Source organism: Podarcis liolepis (genome assembly GCF_965112155.1).
Source record: "Podarcis liolepis genome assembly, chromosome: 1".
NCBI classification, from domain to species: domain Eukaryota; kingdom Metazoa; phylum Chordata; class Lepidosauria; order Squamata; family Lacertidae; genus Podarcis; species Podarcis liolepis.
In genome coordinates, this window is record NC_139554.1 from 66,673,493 (window position 1) to 66,696,510 (window position 23,018).

The 23,018-nt window shown below is 41.6% G+C and overlaps 1 protein-coding gene across 9 annotated transcripts in view; it reads left to right on the forward strand.

Annotated features, from left to right (window-relative positions):
* PPFIBP2 (PPFIA binding protein 2) overlaps positions 1 to 23,018 on the forward strand; it is a 110,489-nt gene that overhangs the window by 19,316 nt on the left and 68,155 nt on the right. For all 9 annotated transcript variants that reach the window (XM_083463281.1, XM_083463286.1, XM_083463288.1 and 6 more), the window contains exons 2-3: positions 3,879 to 3,976; positions 13,190 to 13,404. In XM_083463281.1, coding sequence (XP_083319407.1) covers positions 3,913 to 3,976; positions 13,190 to 13,404 — 279 coding nt within the window. In that variant the 5' untranslated portion in view covers positions 3,879 to 3,912. The remainder of the gene's footprint in view (positions 1 to 3,878; positions 3,977 to 13,189; positions 13,405 to 23,018) is intronic.

Below are 23,018 nucleotides of genomic sequence, written 5' to 3' on the forward strand. Positions count from 1 at the left end.
AGTGTGGCAAAGTAACATTCATTATTAGAATGCACATCTACAGGAGATGCAAGACCCTTTAAAAATACTATTTCAGCCCCAATTCTTTCAGAGAAAGCTACAAACTTAGTTTCAGTCTTGGTTCCTAAAATGAACTTCAAATCTGCTTGTGGGCAGCAGTCTTAAAACAAGAGGTTCTGTTTAGGAATGTCAGTCTTCCAGCCAAAATCATTTTGCTGGCTCCACCACCTGAAGAGCTCTCAGAATCTGGGTTGAACAAGTCTGGGAGAGCCGAAAAACATCAAAGAACTCCAGTTAGCTATTGGCAGGTGCTGTGAACTGAAATATGTGAAGCTATTAAAACAAGGTTTTAGAGAGCATGCATGTAACTATACAACAAAATCTGCACTGATATATATATTTTTTAAGAAAATAAATCAGTGGTCAGATTGTTCAGTTCAGCACATTCTCTTTTTAAATGTCACTTTTCATCCTTCTGGAAAGTAAAAGAGAAACTAAAAGAAGGCGCTAACATGCTGAAGTTCTAGTGCAGGCATGTCCAAAGGCTGTTTTGGGGGCCCAATCCAGCCTGCCGGTCGATTTAATCTGGTTGGTTCCTGCTGCAGTATATGTCCTGGGGTAAAATTGTAAAAAAAGCTCAACTTCAATCCTAACAAAAGCTCAACAACTTTGATCACGCATGTTCACTTCATCAAATCTGGCCCTCTTTGGAAAAGGTTTGGGCACCCCGTTCTAGTGCAACTGGCAGAAGTGTATGCAAGGGCAGAAAGCTCCCCGCAGCTGCTCCCAGTAGCCACTAGTAAGTACCTGCTCTCTAACATATCATTGCACAATACCCCAATCTCTGAGAGGTGCAAGATTCCAGGGGTTCTAGGTGCTTACTCAGGGTTCAGTTTCCTCAGAATGAGGGACAGTGAAGAAGGTGGTGACTTTATGATATATGATTTATTTTCCCATATATACAAACTGAGCCTATGGTGGAGGGACTCACAGCATTAACAGCCCAAGAGGGTATTTCTTCTCCCATAGCTGCAGCCTCCATAGTCAAGCAGAGATCAGGCACATCCTTCTAACTACCCCCCACGCATCTTCTGTCTGGCACAGAGCCACTTCCTTTGTTACCTTAATGGCCCATACTTACAAGGTCATTGCCAAGAAACTTTATTTGGCTATTTCAACAATTTGAATACTTGCTTAGATTTTAACCCTTGCTGGATCCAGGAATTAGTAGGGACTCAGGCGTACGGTCTACTCCCCCCCCCCACCTACAGTTGTATTTACACTCTGAACAAAGCTGGGTGCATGGGAAGATATTTTGTATAGGGCTCTTCCTTTGTCATGCTGGTTCCATAGTTTCCTAGAGTGACATAAATATGTAGTAATTTTGTTTTTTCAAGTATTTGTAGAGGTATCGAGCTTTCAGGAGTACTGTATATTGTTACACTAGGAAGAATTCCAATTAAAAATAACTTTTGATTGGTCAAGGAAAATGGACTGTGGAATAGAGAATTTGATTGGATTGGGCATCTAGACCTTTTTCATGAAGTAGAATCATCTAGCCAGAAAGAAATGCCATTTAAAAAAAATATGGGAAAGTCACATGATATAGCTCTGTTAGTTTGCCTTTTATGTTTAATGCTGTGTAAAATATTCACAGAGTTCTATGGAAGGTTAAAGGATAACTTCAGAGACATAATTCCAGAGGGGTAGCCAGTTGGAACAGAAATCAACCAAGAGTTCCTTAACATCTTTTAACTCTTGATTTTTTGGGAGGGGGGAATAGACTCTCATGAGAGGTGGTGAACTCTCCTTCTGGGAGGTTTTTAAGCAGAGGTTGGGTGCCCATCTGTCACGGATGCTATAGTTGAGATGCCTTCATTGCGGGGGGATTGGACTAGATGACCCCCCCCAGTCCCCCTTCCAACTCTAGGATTCTGTGATTTTGTTGTGTCCTAAGTTGTTTTGTATCGCACTCCTGTTTTTCAGACTGCAAAGGCGAGCTACTAGCTTCAGCAGGACTGGGTTAGGCTTGTGAAACTCCCTGACCTGCTCTATGGTGTCTCTCTCACCCACTCTGCCCCTTCTCTTCTTCAGCCCCACCACTTAACTTTGCTTCTTACTTTTGAGGCTTCCCTCATGCCTCCATTTACTCTCTCTCACCCGTGTGGATGTGTGTTGAGAAAATGGTGTCAGTTTCACTTACGCCACTTTCCTTCACTTGTCCCCCTTCTGCGTTATCCTAAAAAACAGACAAACCTGGCAAGGTTGGACCTTTAATGGAAAGCATTCCTTCTGTTTTTTGTTGTTGTTTTTTGTTTTTTGTAAATACATTTTTATTGGTTTTACAATTTCAACTTCAACAATTATTTTCCATAAAAAAGAATGAGAAATAAAAATATCCGACATGAAGTATAAGAACTAAAAAAACAAAACAAAACATCATTTCGGAGGTTCTCTTTAACCTCCTGACTTCCCTCCATTTCCTTTCCTGGTTCATTGAATATATATATTTTCTGCATAATTATACTTAAACCTCTTTTTTCTTATCCTTATTATTTTATCCTAATTACATAAAATCAGTTTTTATTGTTTCGGTTCAAATTTCCTTCCATAAACTTTATCTTATTTTAAGTACAGTGGTACCTCAGGTTACAAACACTTCGGGTTACAGACTCTGCTAACCCAGAAGCAGTACCTCGGGTTAAGAACTTTACCTCAGGATGAGAGCAGAAATCATGCGGCAGCAGCGGGAGGCCCCATTAGCTAAAGTGGTACCTCAGAACGGTTTCAGGTTAAGAACGGACCTCCGGAACGCATTAAGTTAGTAACCCGAGGTACCACTGTACTTGCAAGTGTTTAGTCAAAGCCTGCCAAGGTATCTGCATGTTTACAATATTTTTGTACATATACAATAAATGCCTCCCATTCTACAGAAATTATAGAAATAAGTTGGGAATGGGGATGTGAAGGGATGCGGGTGGTGCTGTGGGTTAAACCACAGAGCCTAGGACTTGCCGATCAAAAGGTCGGCGGTTCGAATCCCCGCGACAGGGTGAGCTCCCGTTGGTCAGTCCCTGCTCCTGCCCACCTAGCAGTTCGAAAGCACGTCAAAGTGCAAGTAGACAAATAGGTACCGCTCCAGCAGGAAGGTAAACGGCGTTTCCGTGTGCTGCTCTGGTTCGCCAGAAGCGGCTTAGTCATGCTGGCCACATAACCCAGAAGCTGTCTGCAGACAAACGCCAGCTCCCTCGGCCAATAAAGCGAGATGAACACCGCAACCCCAGAGTCGGTCACGACTGGACCTAATGGTCAGGGGACCCTTTACCTTTACCTTTTAGCCCTAGCAGTTTCTTAATTTTTTAATTGTTTGTCAGGATGTTCATGTGTAGAGTCAAAAAGCACTGCCCAGCCTTTTAGATAAGTTCACAGTGCTTTCAGATTTCTACAGCAGTATCCTTAGAAAACTTTTAAAATTTGCATAAATGGGAGTTCCCCAGCATTTGTAGGATGAAAATTTGCTGGGAAATATAACAATCTGAGAGCAGGAGGATCTGCAGCTCTGTGATTGGCCCATGTAGATTTGGCTTTGTAGCTCTTCCAGGTGATGATACTGGTTGTCAGTTTTACTAAGGGATATATGGCGCTGCTTCTATTCTTATATAATTTTGGTGAGATGTGGATTACTCAGGATCTTTGTTCCCACTTAAAAACGGAAGGGTAAGAACTACTAATTTCACCTCAGTCAGTGACACAAATAAAATTGCTCCTAAAAATGTGCTGCTCTTTGTCAGCAGTTGGTTAAGCTAATATGTTAGAATTGATGGCAGAGTGATGTTGATGTGATCTGATAAGGTGAACTTTCTCTCCCTCCTTTTTAGACCAAGAAAACAAGGCCTGAAGAAGCTAGAAAACATGGCTTCTGATGCTAGCCATATGCTTGAAGCTGCTCTAGAGCAAATGGATGATATCATTGCAGGTATTGTAATTGATTATTTTTAGTCTGCCCAACAGCAGAAATGGCCACAAATCAATTTAATACGTGTGGTAATGATGAAGAGTTCACTGTTCAGGAGAAAGTCTGTGTTTCTGTTTGTGCGAGTCTTTCTAAGTCATCTTTTGGAAGTTTGCAATGGGCAATACCCAAGCTTGCGAGTGCAGATTTCTGCTTGCTTGACAGGATATCCTCTTCCTCACCTCTCCCTATAGCCTCAAATGTCCCAATCGTCCTTGCAAGCTGGCACCTCTGGCCCTAACTGTTCCCCTATGAAGAAATTCACTGCACGCCACTGTTTGCTAGGCATGCAAACAAGACAGGGATGAGATTGTAGACTGAAGTTACAGAGGCACTCATGACTTATTGCCTCAAAGGTAAACATTGTATTCCCATGTGCGATGCAGAGTAGGGGGCCATCATTTGGCATCTTTCTCCCATGTAAAAGTTTTAAGCACTTTTTTGTTCCTCCCCCAATTCAGTTTTCCACTGTTAGTTGTCCTGCCAGTTTTTGCAAAACTGTTCAGGAGATAGCAAATAGAATGAATGAAAATCAGAGGTGTCAGGCGTTAGTCTGGAAAATTAAGAAACTGGCTGTTATGTTGAATAGGTTTTACCCTGCCTTTTTGAGAGAGCATCTGAACCACCTGATGATCCATAACCCTGCAGTGTGTTACTATGCTAACCAGTTGAATAGGAATGTAAATGAAAGTAGCCTTAAATTTAACAGGGCAATCTTGTGCAAGTCTGCTCTAAGACAAGTCCTATTAAGTTCAATGGGACTTACACCCAGGTAAATGTGTGCACAGGGTGTAGCCTAAATCTCATGAGCACACCTCAATAATGTTGGCTTATGGTTAACAGTTTTGGCAAAAGTAACGGTGAGGCTTATGGTACCATTCCATGATATTGATCCCTTACTTTGGAATGCTGCAACTTCTCAGAACTTGACATCAAATCCCAAGTATAACTTATGTTTGGAATGTTGACCCTAACACAAACTGTGTAAGATCAGCCCACCAGGCAGTGGGAGTTTCCAGGCAGCTTTGCATAGCTCCACGTTTCTATGGAGAGAAGGTCCCTGTATCACAATGTTTTGCAGAATTCTGCTTGTGTACAGATGACTTTCTGAAGGTCTTAGGAGAATGCAGGAGGACCAGTCCTGAAACAACAACATGGCTGCCCTTCTAGCAACTTTTCCCTTTCAAAAATGTGAGATCAGTTTATTTTTCTACTCGGATCAAATTCCGAACATTCTTTCAGGTCCCACATGGGCAGGTCAGGTGTTAATTACATTTGAAACGCTTGCATTATAGCACATAGTCCATTCCCTCCCCTTCTTTAATTAGGCCAAACCAAGCCTAGGGAAAGAGCCACTTGCCTTGAAAGAGCGTCAAAATGTCCCTGTGATAGGGGTGAACATCACCGCACCATCCATAGATATGGATGCCTCAAGGGAAAAAAAGATGACCTGGTAATTTTAATTGATAATATATAACATTGCATTTGAGTTCTGTATGTGATGGACTTGTTCAAGGGCACAATGTAAGTAACTGAAATTGGGCATATTATAGACTGTTTTTCTACTTAAAAGAAGAAGAAGAAGACTTGGAATGAATCCAGAGCAAGTCAAAATAAAAGCTTTCTTGCTTGCAATTGTGCTCAGTGGAAATATGATATTACATCTGGAGCGTATGAGGGTAAGACTGTCAGACCAGATCACCAAGTAGAATTGCATTTGACGTGATACAATTTGACAGATAAGTGAGTGTCTCTAGGCTCTTCTGCTTTGGTACATCTATAATGATAACTGCTCTGAGAATTAAGGATGCTGGATGGTCAGCCTTAGCTAGCTGTCTCTGCCTTGCAAATGCAGAAGAAATTATAACGAGTGTGTCCAATCCCTTAACTAACATGTTATGCAAGTGCATTAGCACTGTGAGACCCTGTGCTTGAAACAACCCCATCAAATTGAGTGTGGTAAAATCTCTCTGTGCAAATAAAAACAAACAGAAAACCTCGGAGACTGTCTTTTGTCTGGCTTACATGGATCACCTTACATTGGGAAGCACCACAGAATTATAGCTAATTTAAATATTTAAAGAACTATGTGGATAATCTGTATCCCCCCCCTCCCTACATACACAACATAGATGGCTGCTATAACAGTAAGGGCTTAGGCACAGTTACCTTTTGCCTTGCCCTTTCCAGGCACAGGTCTGGTCTTTAAAGCTCCATGCCCGAGAGCTCTTTCTTTCGCTCCAGAGCTGAAACAGAGCAAACGACAATTTGCAGAAAACCCAAATTGCTGTTTGTTGCACTTCAGCTTTAAAGAGCGGTTTTTTATGGGGAAAGCTCCAGAGCACTTGGACATGGAACTTTAAAGCATGGGCAGTGCCTGGGAAGTGTGGAGGAAAGATAGGTGCAGATAAGCCCTAAGGTAGCTAGGGACAAAGCCGTTAAACCAGGGACGGAGAACCTCTGGTCCCTAGACATTGTTGGAGCACAGCTCCTATAATCCTTGGCCATTGGCCACAGTGGCTGGGACTGATGAGAGTTGTGGGCCAACAAATCCTGGGGGACCACAAGTTTGCCAGTCCCACATTAAGAACTTTAAACCACATTCCCCAGATGCTTCTTCCAAGTGTGGCTTAATGTAACAAAAAGAACCGATTTGCCTTGGTAGTTCCATCAGTGTTAATGAAATGGAAAAGTTAACTCCATAAATTTGCTCCCAGCAGTACAAAGACAAAGTTTATCCAACTTATTTTGATTATAATGGAATCTCTGAATTGTATGGCTGTGATACTGCTAGGATCTTCACTTTTCAATCTTTTCTTATGCCTTTGAATAGAGTGGTACCTTGGGTTAAGTACTTAATTTGTTCCGGAGGTCTGTACTTAAGCTGAAACTATTCTTAACCTGAAGCACCACTTTAGCTAATGGGGCCTCCTGCTGCCGCCGGAGCACGATTTCTGTTCTCATCCTGAAGCAAAGTTCTTAACCTGAAGCACTATTTCTGGGTTAGCGGAGTGTGTAACCTGAAGCGTATGTAACCTGAGGTACCACTGTATGTGATTCCGCACGCCGCCACCCCAACCTCACAAGCAGTGCTTGTGAAGAACTGTAGGATGTAGGCAAGGAAGGTGGAAAAAAATAATTGAGAACTGAGTTCTGGCTTAGGCTTATGGGAGTTGTAGTCTAGCAATACCTGCATGGAGCAGGCTTCCAAAGCTGCCTTATAGCATTGATTGCTGAGTTCCAAGGTGAGATGAGCAGGAATTTGGTGTCCTAGCCCTAAATCCATTTGGCATTGGGGCTGATATCTGCCTCACAGTTATGCTCTGCCCCCTTCACAGATGAAAGGGTGATTACTACATCTATACAGGACTCATTTGGGGATCAGTGCCTTTAAAAGTTTGAATATATACATGCTCTAGCTCTAATTCCTCTTTTAAGATACTACAGGCTGTTAGGAGTTCAAAGAGCCAATTTCAATTTTCCTCAACCATCCTTCAAACTCTTAATTGCCCTGAGCATCTCATAACTACTGGAGTCCAATGATTATGCTCAGTTCTCCAGGGGCTATTTTGTGGCTTGTTAAAGGCAAAGCAGAATCTCTACAAGGTGGCATGAGTCAAAACAGGAGGCCCTCAAGTGCATATTACCTAGAATTATAACTGTAAGAGAAGTAAAACCTTTAAAACAGAACAAGACTTGCTGGAGGGGAGGGAATTATAAAACGAGCAGTAACATAGGCAAAGGGAACCATTGAAAACAGTGTTTACAAGGCTCTCTTCTGCTTAAGTCTTCTGACCTGTTCTTCAGTCAAGGCTGGTCTACAGAGTATACTGTCCACAGTGGTTAGAGACTGGGCTGTGTTTGGGTAGACTTAGGTTCACATCTCCACTCCGCCATGAAGCTCATTAGGTGATCTTGAGGTGGTCATTACCTCTCAGCCAATCCTATTTCTCAGGGTTTTTGTGAGAATCGATGGGCAGGAAAAGTTATACATGCTACCTAAACTTTCTGGATTAAGGGTCTCTTGGTACTGCTTGCCATTAGGGGTGGCCTTGAAATGGCTTCCCTTAAATGGTTTCCCTGGCGTGGAGACTTCCAATGCCAGGGAAGCCATTTACAGGTCGGGACCATGCTGGTCTTGGGACTCACATAGTCAGGAAGAGCCATGTGATAAAACATGAGGATGCAATTTGAAGCTTGTTGCATGCAGTGAGCGAAAACTGTAGAATGACCATTAAAGGTAAAGGGACCCCTGACCATTAGGTCCAGTCATGACCGACTCTGGGGTTGCAGCACTCATCTCGCTTTATTGGCTGAGCGAGCCGGCGTACAGCTTCCGGGTTATGTGGCCAGCATGGCTAAGCCACTTCTGGCGAACCAGAGCAGCGCACGGAAATGCCGTTTACCTTCCCGGTGGAGCGGTACCTATTTATCTACTTTCACTTTGACGTGCTTTTGAACTGCTAGGTTGGCAGGAGCAGAGACCAAGCAACGGGAGCTCACCTGTCGCGGGGATTCGAACCGCCGACCTTCTGATCGGCAAGCCCTAGACTCTGTGGTTTAACCCACAGTGTGAGATATTTGCTTATCAGTTTAAACGGCCTCGGCCCAGTATACCTGAAGGAGCGTCTCTACCCCCATCGTTCTGCCTGGATGCTGAGGTCCAGCGCCGAGGGCCTTCTGGCAGTTCCCTCATTGCGAGAAGCAAAGCTACAGGGAACCAGGCAGAGGGCCTTTTCGGTAGTGGCGCCCGCCCTGTGGAACGCCCTCCCATCAGATGTCAAAGCGATAAACAACTACCTGACATTCAGAAGACATCTTAAGGCAGCCCTGTTCATGGAAGCTTTTAATGTGTGACATTTTAGTGTATTTTTGGTCTCTGTGGAAGCCGCCCAGAGTGGCTGGGGAAACCCAGCCAGATGGGCGGGATACAAATAATAAATTATTATTATTATTATTATTATTATTATTATTATTATTATTAAGCATCTTCCTGTATAAATACCAACTTCCATAACACTTGGAAGTATTTTGTCATTCATTAACCTTTTCAGTTGGCGTAAAGCATTGAACTTTCCCCCCTCCTGCAGTCAATTTGTTTTTTATTTCACAACAGTTGTTTGGTTTTTATTTCAGAACATATATACTTCTTGGTTGCAATGAAATCTCAATGCAGTTGTAATAAACCCAAACAATAAAGCATTGGTAAAAAAGAGACAGAGAGAGAAAACAGAATTAATTAAATATTCAACAAATAATGAAAATTACTGAGAAAATACTATATGGTTACCACTTTGTTAAACCATTACATTAAGCCGTTACATTTCACCCTTCTAACATGCAGAGCTTGCTTGCTTGCTTGCTTTCGATATCTTTCTGGGTGAATAAATTCAAGTGTGAAGGTGAGTTAGGAGCCAAATCAGAGGCAGCAGCTCTGTAACCTATGTTGCCATGTTTATGCTCGGTTGACTAAATGGGAAATGGTATGGTTTAAGTCCTTGCCTGCATTTCTACTTCACTTCGCTTTCTGTGTGCTTCATCGTGAATTCCTCTGCAGGCAATGTCATTTCTCCCCGTCTCCCGCTTCCAGCCAGAAAGTGAAAGGGCTAATATGGCAACCGCAAAAAGTTGGGTTAAAAATAACACTGCACAAAAGAATGGCATGTGGCTGGAAGAGAGGGTGTCATGGAGATTGTATTTCCGCCGTCATATGCTGGTGCCTATTCTGCCCACACCCCATAATAAAAGCAACTCTGGAATATCTCTACCCTGTGATACTTGGATATTCTCTAATATTCTTCTTTTGCTTTTTGTCCAACTTTTGCTTAAATCATAGCTACAGTCTGAACAAGTAGCATATTAATTTACAAGCAGTTGTGAACAGATCCTGGGCTTCCTTTGAGGTATTCCTATGTAGCAACTCTCCATTCTGAATTGACAAACCGCTTTGAAAACTAACCTTGTTGTGCCACACCCTAGTGGACATCAGAGGAAGGGCCTTTTCTGTGGTGCCACCCATACTATAGATTCACCTTCCTTCTGCCCCTTAGGCAAACAACCACAATCATGGTGTTTAGGTGTCTTTTAGAAATGCACTTGCTCTTCCAGACCTTCACTGGTGCTTGACGTTGGGATGTCATAGTTTTAACTCTGCCCTATTCGAATGTTTTGATGTGTATTTGACATGGGACGACCTATGAGTGGAACTCTGCTCACTAGAAACTTTCCCTGGGAAAGCGGGGAGATTATTTCCATTATTTCCCCCTCCCACCTGCAACTTCCTATACCCTCTGAAAATCTATTTTGGATGGTTGGGGGGACCCCCTGGAACTCCACATTGAAAATGGGTCCATTCCATATACATACCAACTTATTTGTAAGTTGTAAACTAATCAACATGGATTTCCTGAAATTAAAGAAGCACTCAGTTTTGGTTTTGATTTAAAAAAGGAAATATTAACATCATAAGCCACATTTTAGTGCATTCATTGAAAGGTAGCCTATAAATATTATAAAATACTGATACCCCTGCTCACTCCCCTGGCCTCCTCTCCTTTTTCATCTCATCCACCCCTCTGTCTATCCCCTCACAGCTTGCCCAAACCTCCTCTCCCCTCATAGCTCACCCCGAGCTCCACTGCCTCCACAGCTTTCCCCCCACCCCCTTCCTTTCGCAGCTTGCCCCAAACCCCTACCTTTTAAGGGAGGGCCTGGCACTTCATAGAGTGGTTTGCCACAGACCATGCTATGAAGTGCCTCTCCCCTCATTGAACAGTTCACCTAGGCCGCCTACCACCCACACTGCTCTCCTGCCTGCCAGCATGCTGAAGTTGACCTGGCTATGTGAAGTGCAGCATGATGACAGCATTACATTTTTAATGTATGTAGGAAGAAATAGGAGCAGGAACCGGCAAGCCACTCCAGTATCCCTGCCAAGAAAACTCCATGGACAAAAACAACAGGCATATAAAAGTTATGACGCTGGAAGATGAGCCCCTCAGGTCGGAAGGCATCCAACATGCTACTGAGGAAGAGTAGAGGTCAAGTACAAGTAGATTCAGAGCTGATGAAGCTGCTGGGCCAAAGCCGAAAGGTCGCTCAGTTGCGGCTATGCCTGGAAACGAAAGGAAAGTCCAATGCTGTAAAGAAAAATATTGCATAAGAACCTGGAATGTAAGAATCATGAATCTTGGTAAGTTGGATGTGGTAAAAAATGAGATGGCAAGAATAAATATTGACATCCTGGGCATCAGTGAACTAAAATGGATGGGAATGGGCAAATTCAGTTCAGATGACCATCATATCTACTACTATGGGCAAGAATTCCGTAAAAGAAATGGAGTGGCCCTCATAGTCAACAAAAGAGGGGCAAAAGCTGTACTGGGATGCAATCGAAAAATGATACAATGATATGAATCCAAGGCAGACCTCTTAACATCACAGTAATCCAAGTTTATGCAGCAACTACTGGTGCTGAAGAAACTGAAATTGACCAATTCTATGAAGACTTACAACACCTTATAGAAGTGACACCAAAGAAGGATGTTCTTCTCATTATAGGGGATTGGAATGCTAAAGCAGGGAATCAAGAGATAAAAGGAACAACTGGCAAGTTCAAAACAAAGCAGGGCAAAGGCTAATAGAGTTCTGTCAAGAGAACAAGCTGGCCATCACAAACACACTTTTCCAACAACACAAGAGACGACTACACATGGACATCACCAGATGGGCAGCATCGAAATCAGATTGATTATATTCTTCAGCCAAAGATGGAGAAGTTCTATACAGTCAGCAAAAACAAGACCTGGAGCTGACTGTGGCTCAGATCATCAGCTTCTTATAGCAAAATTCAAGCCTCAACTGAAAAAAGTAGGAAAAACCACTGGGCCAGTAAGATACAATCTAAATCAAATCCCTTATGAATACACAGTGGAAGTGAGAAACAGGTTTAAGGATTTTTGAGTACAAATGGAGACGATGATTAGGAAAGCTGTATGTGTGGATCTCTGGGTTTAAAAGGAGTTGGTCAAATTCTTGGAGGCCAAGGCTTTCAGTGGCTACTAGTCATGATGGCTATATGCCACCTTTGGGATCTAAGGCTGCAATGCCTCTGAATTGGGAGCAACAACAGGAGATGGCCCCTGCTTTGGGGCTTCTAAGGGGCATCTGATTTCCCACATTTCATGGAAAGCATTGCTGGACTAGATAAGCCTTTTGCCTGATCAACTCTCTTGTGTTCTTAAACAGTGATGCCTTGTTCCTTAACATAGCTTTTGACCACTTCTATTTATTTCCAAAGAGCTTTTGTGGAGTGTCTCACAAGCACCACCCAATTGAACGGAAGCTTTAGAGAAGCACTGCTTGTCTGAATACAAACACAAAAAGGTCTCAGTTGGACCTGACAAAGTAATTATTCAAATGATTACATGTGTGAAAGTGCTGGAGGAATTGCACTGTTAAAAGTGGGCTAAAGCAAACTTGTTTGACATTTATGATGGCAGTAAAAATACCCTTGCATTTCCCTGCAAAATTGTAAAATAAATAAATAAATACTTGTGGTTTTTAGTAGTGTGTCCCTGAAAAGATGGTGACACCTAATGGTTTGTAGGGGCAATTGCAGGTAGCTGGTTTGGATTTGCTATCTTCAATTTTTTCCATAAGACTGAAATTATCTTTGGCATATCCACCCTGAGATTACTATAATTATTGAGTGATTATGATAGGTAAACAAAAATAAAGAGTAATGTTGAGTTGCAGCGGGGGTGGGGGGCAGGGGGGCAGATCTAAAAATGGGGGTGCAAAATTACAGAAGTTAAGTAAAAAGTTCCTTCAGCAAGTTACTCGTGTTTTGAATAACATTTCTGGAAAACTTTTTGAAACTTAGTAGCTTTGTTTTGGAGTTTGCCCAATTTTCTTCCACTTTCAGGTCATCGTTTGGTTTTGTATGTTTTCAGTGTGCTGTTTTAACAGGTCATAACTGCGCTGGGCAGCATTCAATTATGTCTGTTGGTGAGTGGAATGGATTATAACGCTGTAAGGATTGGTCAGATAGGATAATTTTGGCCTTACTTCCCATCCCCTGTGAATGTTACCATTATTGTATCTTGCATGTAAATAACTTATAAGTAACTGGTTCCTCCTAAATTGCTTTTTCGGGTTTTTCTTGTTTTCTTTTAGGTACCAAAGCAGCTGCAGAATATACAAATGGCATCTATGACATGGTGTCACCTGCTCAGTCAGTATATTTCGGCACATTACAGATCCTTCATCTTCTGGAAGACTTGAAGCTGGCATTAGAAATGGTCAAGGATCCACAAGAGAGAGAAGCTTTGCGGAATCAGATCCCAGGGACTACAGCAGCATGCATACACGCCTGGCTGGAAGAAAATCTGGTAAGGAGAAACTCAATGTGTTTCCATATTATATTGAGAGACTAAAGACTCGTGCATTGAAATAAGCAGCCAGCTAACCAGCAGATAGGAGTTCCTTTGTACAGGTGCTACTGGCCTTTAAGAGAGATCATAGTGCATTGGTTTTCCTAGGTTCAAACCATGATAGCTCTAGTTGAAGAATTCCAGTTTGCAGGGCTTATTTATAAAAAAAAAGATTATGCCACTTAATATAATAAGGAACTTTTAGGAGTTTACTTAAAAATACAACAGTCAATAAGATTTCCCAAAAAGTAAAACACAATTTTATATTGCACGTAAAAGTGATTAGTGTACAAAACATTAAGAGTCCATGGGTGGAATTCAACAGTGAGCTAATGCAAATGTTCTGTCAGCACAATTCTGCTTGCCAAAAAGAACAACGGCCTCTCCCCCTGGTGCACATATGTAAAGTTGAATGTTGCGCTAAGAATCCTAGCAGCAACATTTTACAACAGCTGTGCTGCCAAACCAGGTGCAAGAGTAACCCCACCTATATCCCCATAAAGGTAAAGGTACCCCTGCCCGTACGGGCCAGTCTTGCCATACTCTAGGGTTGTGCGCTCATCTCACTCTAGAGGCCGGGAGCCAGCGCTGTCCGCAGACACTTCCGGGTCACGTGGCCAGCGTGACAAGCTGCATCTGGCGAGCCAGCGCAGCACACGGAACGCCGTTTACCTTCCCGCTAGTAAGTGGTCCCTATTTATCTACTTGCACCCGGGGGTGCTTTCAAACTGCTAGGTTGGCAGGCGCTGGGACCGAGCGACGGGAGCGCACCCCGCCGCGGGGATTCGAACCGCCGACCTTTCGATCAGCAAGTCCTAGGCGCTGAGGCTTTTACCCACAGCGCCACCCGCGTCCCTATATCCATACAGTAGTCTTAATTGTGAGGTTACCTATGAAATTGTGAGGTTACTGTGGCAAGACTATCCCTGTCAAGGTGTGGGCATAGGTGTGCACCAGCTGAAATTGGCAATGGGCACTGTGAACCACTGAAATCACCTGAGCCTTTAGTGTCAGCAATGAATCTAGGAGCACCCCCAAAACTATGCATGTGCTCTTTCAGATAGATTGCAACCCCGTCCAGAGCTGGTATATAAACCGAAGTCCTAGATCAACCATCCGTAAGGTCAGAATTCCATTGCAGCTATTAGCCCCCATCCAGCCCATGACTTCAACCAGGTACCAGTTTAGGGCATAGATGGCCTCTGCTTATTTAGATGTTGCAGAGAGATCATCAGCATCCTGGTGGCACCTTGCTCTGAACCTCCTTATCATCATCATCCCCAGTGGGCTTTGCATAACCTTGAGGACAAAATCATTCCTGCGGACAAACTGCCATGGACCTGACCTATACAGTGGTACCTCAGGTTAAGAACTTAATTCTTTCTGGAAGTCCATTCTTAACCTGAAACTGTTCTTAACCTGAGGTACCACTTTAGCTAATGGGGCGTCCCGCTGCTGCCCCACCGCCGGAGAACGATTTCTGTTCTCACCCTGAAGCAAAGTTCTTAACCCGAGGTACTATTTCTGGGTTAGCAGTGTCTGTAACCTGAAGCATCTATAACCTGAAACGTCTGTAACCCGAGGTACCACTGTAATAGTCTCTGGATCAGGCCCCATAAGTAGGAGTGAAACAGTAGGAGTGGTCCATGGAGATAGTCCAGGAGGAAGTCAAAACTTCCTGGCAGGAGTAGACATGGTATCAGCAGATGGGGAGTTATGCACAGTCTCAAAGAACGCTCTGCTCACCCACTTTGTGACTTCTGAAGTAGAAGAAGCACCTGATTTCAGGATGATATAAGGAGTGTGACACTTCCACTTGCCCACCGCTTATTTCCCAACAGCTCCTTTTCCTCCCAGCCAGGCTTCCTTCCTGTATCCGAAGGCAGATGAAGGGAGAAGAGTGTTCAAAGGAAGGCTAAGGGGAAATGAGTCATGGGTATGGTGAGATTTCTGCATTTGCCACCTGTCCCTTTTACTGACAGCCCCCCCCCCCCCACTTTCTGTGTGATTGTGCTAGAGGTGGGACTGGCTTTAACAGACAGATCTGCTTTGAGCATAGCGTAGCTCAAAGACTTTCAGAAATGGTTGCCACTCAGAGTAGGCAACATAGGATTGGATGGACTGATAAAACATAAGGTAGCACTGCGACATTGACCAATGGCAGGTTTGCAAAATATGTGTATGGAGTCAGCCAATTCTGAACATGATGGTTCATAGTGACATAGCACCAACAACAAACTGTGCAAAAGCAGTTTTGTGAATTTGGCCCCCAACCTAGTTTGGGAAAGAGTCCCTAGAATGCCAAGGAGACTTTGTCTTGCAGGTTAATGTGTCCTGTCGCTTTGGAACAAGTTAATGTGTACTAGGACTATGGAACACTTTCAGGTTGTTTGTTAGCAAAGTGACCTGGCTTCAGATTGCATGCCTCCAAGGTATTGTATCACAATTAGCAACATAGCACTGGAAACTGGAGACTGATGCAGATTTCTAAACATTTCACTTTGAATGGGCTGTCTGTCTCATCAAGTTGGCTCTTACCGTTCAGGATTTTGCCGTCTAAAATAGGACAGTTTGTCTAAAGAAGCTAGATGGCTATACATGGAAGGTCCACCCCATAGTGGGGATCTGAAAATTTGCCATATGGTGCAAGTCTAGCAGTGCATGTACTATGTTTTTAAAAATAGTTATTTATGTTAGATAGCCTTGAAGCATAAATCTTAAGAGTCTTAGTATCTTAATTTTTTTCAATGTTTCCTCTGTAGTAGTCTTATTATTAATTACAGACATAAAGGTAGGAAACGGGTATTTTATTTGACAGCAGATTTGTTTTGTAATAATCTTACAAGTAAATGAATGCATACGCTGCTAGGAGCTTCCTGTACAGGAAATTGCCCAATATTGAGAAACCACAACACTTCTTTTTCTCTCTCTACTTAATTAATATATGTCAAGTCATGCTAGTTTTGGCTCTTGGTTGTTAAGCATGATTGACTTCATGCACAATTGGCTTCACTATTTTTCATTCTGTGCTAATATTCATTCTATGCTAACTTCTGCTTAACTCCTTGTGAAGCATGCTCTGGTTGACAAATACCAGGGTTAACATTATTTGATACAATTTGCCCCCAAATGGAAAATTAATCAGCAGAACGCTATCTTTAAAACTCTAAATATTTATACATAAACCTTTGCTGAGATTACCTTTATCCTCATATATACGCAATATGACAGAATTATCTTTTGGGTGTTAATAAAATGGATTTCTGTATAGGAATTGTAAGGTATCTCCAAATACGTTTCCCAGATGTTTCCTATCAATCAAGGTTCTGGTTAGTTTCCTGCATCCACTTCTACAGCTTGAAAAACAAACAAACTTGGAATTCAGTATTAGTGGTTAAGAAGTTTTCCTTCCCAGCTCTTTTTATACATTCATCCAACCGCTACATGTTTAGGGGGAGAATGGAAATAGCACCTTTCCATCTGTACCTTTCATCTGCAGGTCATTAGTTCAAATGTGGTGACAAGCTAGCAGTCTGAAAACCACTGCAATCTGTTTAGTTAGCAAGCGATCTGGAGGTCAAGGTTTCCAGTTGCATTCTTAGTGTTGCATTACAGTTCTTTAAAACTCAAACAGCCTAACTGGCAGCCATTGTTCATCTGAATTAGAAATATGACGTACTTAACTTTGTATCTTTAGCAAATATATAGTTCTATCCCATTAATGATTGTGTCTGTGGTGAAAGGTGGGCAATACAACAGCTTCCTGCCCTACAGACTGTGGCTCTGCTATTGATTACGTACTCATTCAATGTCCTCAGTTTCTCCTTTTGAGTTCAGTGATCGTAAACTGATACTTCCTGATTAGGCCATGTCATCTTTCTACAGTCAATGTGTGCTTCTAATCTGACACAAATCCCTTCAAAGCCAATGTGAAGGTGTGCTTTGATGAAAGCGATTCAAGAGAGACTCCACTTCAAGGTTTAGTCCACTTTAAGGTTTTGCACTACATGTGTTGTCATCCTTTGTTGTTGTTCTAAGTCAAGTTATTGTTGCCAGAACGTCTGCTTTGCAAGTAAAATTTCCCTTGTGCGGCTCTGTTTTTGTCAGGCTTAAGAACAAACATTCAGGTACCCATTTCATTCAATCATTCTTCTTCTCACAGAACACAACCCCTCTCCCTTTTTTCTTCATCAGAAAGCAGTTGTGTATGTTTTGGAGTTGGTCCAAATCCTGATGTTCCCAGAGTCTCTGTGATCTGTTGAAAAAAATTGTAATACACATATGAAGTGCCCTTAGGAAAGAAACATGCCTCCTTAGATCTTAACATACAATAAAGTCCAATTCACTGGCTTTGAAGAAAGCAATCTTTGTCTTACTTGATACATCCCTTTCAGTAAAAGAATGTCAGTAATGAAAATATGAGTGTTCAGTTTGTTGTCCCTTCTTCTTGCAAGTGTTGGAATTGAGGTATTGAATCTAGAGTTCATACGCTGTGCAAATAAACCTTGTCTGGGAGGAAAGTACAACTTGCTTCTAACCACATTGCCCAGCCCACCACAGATTGGCACTTCTACCAAAAGTGAAAAATGGCTTGCCTGCTTAAATTACAGGCCAGTCCATATTGTCAAAGGCAGTTTTGGCCTCTGAGCCTTTTTTTTAAAGGCGGGCTGGATGTAGGGTTGTCTCCTGACTAACCTTTTCATGGAGAGAAGACCTCCTTCCAGTACTGCTATCCAGCAGAGGCTTCCCCTGGAGAAAGGATCCAGTGGAATCCCAATCCCCCCTTTCTCCTGCAGCCTCCAGTACAAGGTCCCAACCCTCCAAAGCAGATTTTCGGGAGCCACAGGAAGTTGCAGGGAGAAGGAAGAATGGACAAAAGTCCCCTCTTTTCCCTGACAATGACAGTATCCCAAGAACAAAGTTACATACAGGGGATTTTGGAACAAAGCTCTACATTTCGGGAGTCTAGCCTAAAGCTTTGCCAAATCGATTTGTCCAGTTACCAGTCTTTTGAGTTTAAGTAGGTTAGGCATTTGAGGAGTCTCGTGAACATCTGTAGTTCAGATGTTACTGAACTACAACTCCCATCACACCTGCCTGTTGGTCATGCATACCTGGGGCAGACAACCACCTTCAATGGCTCACAAGTTCCCCTATCCCTATTTTTAATGATGTTCGTATTCATTAACTTATTGCAAGCTGCTTTGTGAAGGCTTGTATTAAGATGGGATGTGTAAGTAAATAGACATGTAAGTAAATAAATGTCAGTAAATAAACAATGCAGAGAGGTGCTGGATCTTCCAAAAAATAAAATAAAAGATCTAGAATTAAAAACCTACTATGGATGTAATCTTGTTGGTCTGGTTTCTGTTTGATGAAATGAGGGGGGAAATGAAGTGTTTCTTTTACAAAATATGGAGGACTGGGTGCACAGCATTTATTTCAAACAGCAATCTGGGTAACTGTGCCAAATAGTTTTCCTTCCGAACAAGAGTAGGAAGTTGACGGTATCTGTTTATGCAACACTTTGAGCTATATTGTAATGTTGTATGGCATTGAAGTATTGCGTCATTGTATCCATATGTATTCATATGTGAAAACACTGTCTGTGTCTCTGTTTCTCTGTGTGTGCTCACTAAATAACACTTATCTCTGGGAATACTTTAGGCTTCTAAACAACAGAACACAAACTGAGATAATTATTGGTTACTTGCTGATATTGGATACAATGACATAATTATTTGCTAAATATTTTAGCAGTGAGGGATCACAAAGTGGGTAGTAATCTTAACATTAAAAATTATACACTAAACCATTCTTGGCATGATCTGCTGAACTATACACTAGTGGAAACTTTTGGGGAAAGTTGTATTTCTAAGGTTTGATGGCTCATAACAGCAGTCCTTTTTAGAATAACACCACAAAATAATACCATAAAATTATATACCATTAGAAAGATAATTTAATGCAGAATATGATGCAACAAACTCTGCTGAAGTATCTTTATTCTATCAAATGTTATAGCCTAATAACTCAAAAAAGAAAGCATAGCTGCCTTATGTAAGAAGTGGATTTCCATAACTGAAAACTGACCTAGAACAAACAGTGAAAAATGTTGGCTGGTCATCTAGAAAGCGATGTAACAGCTAACCTGAATCCAGAAAAATCTGTGAATCTGATTAAAGAAGCAACCAAGGAATAAAGCACAATTGACAGATGTAAAATCCTTGGTTCACTCCTTGGGACACCATTGTAGGGCTGTAATTGCGGCAAAAGATATCCATACAAAGTACTAACAGAAATTATGAGAAGCTATGCAATACTCTTTATCATGGTTTTCTTTATTTGGCTATAACTTTTGATAAAATAAAGATAATTAAACAGTTTGTTGCATTATATCCTGTACTAAATTATATTTCTAGTGATATTTAATTTCATAGTATTATTCTAAATAAGAGATGTTATTAGCCATCAAACTTCAAAAATATAAATTTTCTTAAAGGTTTCCACAATTTTGGCCATTAGCGTTTATACTTTGTTACTATTCCTCCACCTGACTTTACATTTCTCAATGTTGACTTTTCGGTCTTAATGAAGGATTTACAGCTACTACTGCTACTCTGAAAATGTATTTAGATGTGCACTATGAATACTTCTACAACTTTGAGGGGAGAGGGAGATTTGGTATTGGTATTCATTTTGTAAGTTTTTTTAAAATGATGAGGATACAGTGCTCTAGTTCTACCGGCACTGAAGAATGGAAAAAATCCTTCTTAAATATCTTACTACTAAATAAATGACAATAGTTTTTGACTTTCCTTACAATTAAGGATTTGCTTTGGAGCAAATCACTGAATCACCTTGAAGCATCAATTGCCTGATCTTGGTATTGACATAATATGATACATGGCTTTAATTTTGCAAATGTTGATGCTGCATGCTTAAAGGCAGCATTGATAAAATACCTTAAAACTCCTCTGGAAAGTATAGCTAAGAAGAAAGATTTGGATCAGAATTATGTTTGCATAAGAAGATGTAATAGAATATCCTCTCACCCCCAATTCCAGAGTGACCTTTAGTTTGAATACTTTTTATTTATTTATTTTTTAAAAAAAAAGACGCAAAAAGCCATTCCTGGAAGTATTCTGAATGTTGAAGTGAGCTATGTAATTATATACTAATCTTACTGTCAATGCCAAAAATATAATGTATAGTTAAACTGGCCAATATAGCAACCTATAATTTGGGCAGGAATCTTGCATTTCTAGTGTTTCTGAACAAAAATGCATAAAACTACAGAATATTATTTAGGGCCCAATTATTAAGAAAGTGGTGTCTCTCTACTTATTTCCCCGTGTGACATTGCTTCTCTTTCTTCTACAATTACTTGTAAATAGAAGGGGAAGTGTGTTATGGGAAGTGGTCTGAGCTGCAGAAACTTTTGGAGACAGTGTTGATTGGTGCACATAGGCAGTTCCCCAAGTCCTCAGATTGACTTGGAAAAATTATTTCGAGTTCCTCCATTTTTTTTGGGGGGGGGGGGAATGTCCAAGTTAATCTGTGGAGAGTTTGCTCATTTCTACTCTGCTTTGGCGTCCAATGTGCTCAGTGATATCAACATACGTTCCAATCAGATTTAGTGATATAACGATGAGCAGGTTTGCACATAAGGCTAGCCAAACCATGGCTAAGAGTGAGTTCATGGGGTTCCCAAAGAAGAGATTGTTGTCATTGCACACCTGCTGCTTGGCTTAGTGTGTTGTCCAAACCTGGGCTCATGATTTGTCTCCCTCCAGATGAACCATGAGCTGCATTCAAGTGTTCTTTGTTTCACAGCTCATGGTTTGTCTAGACAAAGCACAACCCCTGGTTTGGACCACATGCTAAGTCAAACCATGGCTTAGCTTGCAACGATGCAGCAGCAGGACTGGGGAGGAGGACAGCAGCTACAAGGAGACCCACATGTTAAGCCATGATTTGACTGGGCACTACATGCAAACCAGTTCATTGTCTTGCACTCAAATGTTTCTAGTATGGAAATTACCAAGGAAAAAAATAGTGCTGAAGTTGTACTCTTGTTGTACAGCAATGCACTGGCACAAAAATAAAATCTTTGGGGCATTTTTTTAAAAATGTATAGAAACTCGCATCCTGAAATAATTTTTTCATGCTGGAAATATTTTTAGCCCTATAATCATAACCAATGGACACATTTTTAACTTCAGGTGAAATTTGTAACTGAAAAGTAGCACATTTTTTTTAGTGATGTGGATTTCATTTATTCTATATATAAAAAAGTAATATCTTGGTATTTCTAGTTACTGCAGACCTGACTTTCTGACCTAAATAAATAGTAGAGATCCTCAAATTGTGGCCTGAATCCCATGACTTTATCCTTGCCTATAGCCAGAGGCAGGTACCATTTACTGCTACAGCTTCTGAGAAGACAGAGTGGTGTATTGAGAGTAGTGGTGTTCAGTGACAACACACATTAGATATCCCAAAATCTACTGCACCTGCTAGGGGAACTCTGTTTTTCATTCAGGATATGCAACCTGAGTCTGGTTTAATCATGCAGGCTTGGAAAGGGAAAAAAGGAAGACAGGACAAAATAAGCTGTAATAGGGCTTGCAATTAAAACATCACATGCGTTTAAATATGTTCTCGTTTACAAGTAGTGAAACACGAGGCACTGTATTTCTAGTTTGGTAGTGTTTTGTGCAGATCTCTGATAGTGGTTTTTCATTGTTCTGCACCCAGAACCGCTTAAAGAAAGGGTGGGGGGGGTGTGTGTGATAAAAATGTAAGAAAATGATTAGTTGTACATTACGTTTTTCTTTTTTTAAAAGATATTGGGAAAGTATTATGTAGCTACCCAAGTTTACTAGTGTTTTTGGTTGTTTCCCACTCATGCTGTAATTAGAAAATCCCTGTAATGAGTGTGGAGACTAAACAACTTAGATCATGTATTAAAAAATTGTGAGTCTGTGATATCCCACCTTTCTCATGGGACTTGCAGAAGCATACATAAAGTTTGCCATGGGAAACATACCTGTTCAACTTTCAAGGTGGATTCACGGGTTACAGTTTCTAGGCTCACCTTGTCACATTACTGTACAGTGGTACCTCAGGTTACGAACTTAATTCATTCCAGAAGTCCGTTCTTAACCTGGCGCGGATTCCCTACATAGGCCTCCCGCGGCCCTGGAAGCGGATTGCGTTCATATCCCAGGGTAAAGTTCGCAACCTGGAACACCTACTTCTGGGTTTGTGGAGTTCATAACCCAAAGCATTCGTAAGCTGGACTGTTCGTAACCCGGGGTACCACTGTAAACTTGAATGCTTGACATGGAATCTGGATCCAGAGTATATGGGGGAATGCTTCATTCCCTGTAAGCTCCCACCCCCCTGCTTTTTCATTTAATCACCTAAAGCTCTCCTTAAAGGCAAGGGAAGCTATAGCAGAATGTTGCTTTCTGTGGGAGTGCACATTCTGTAGAACTTGTTTTTTCTACAGAGAGATTTATCTGGCTAACTTTCTTCAGGTTTTTAAAGGGACAGTACAGACTTCT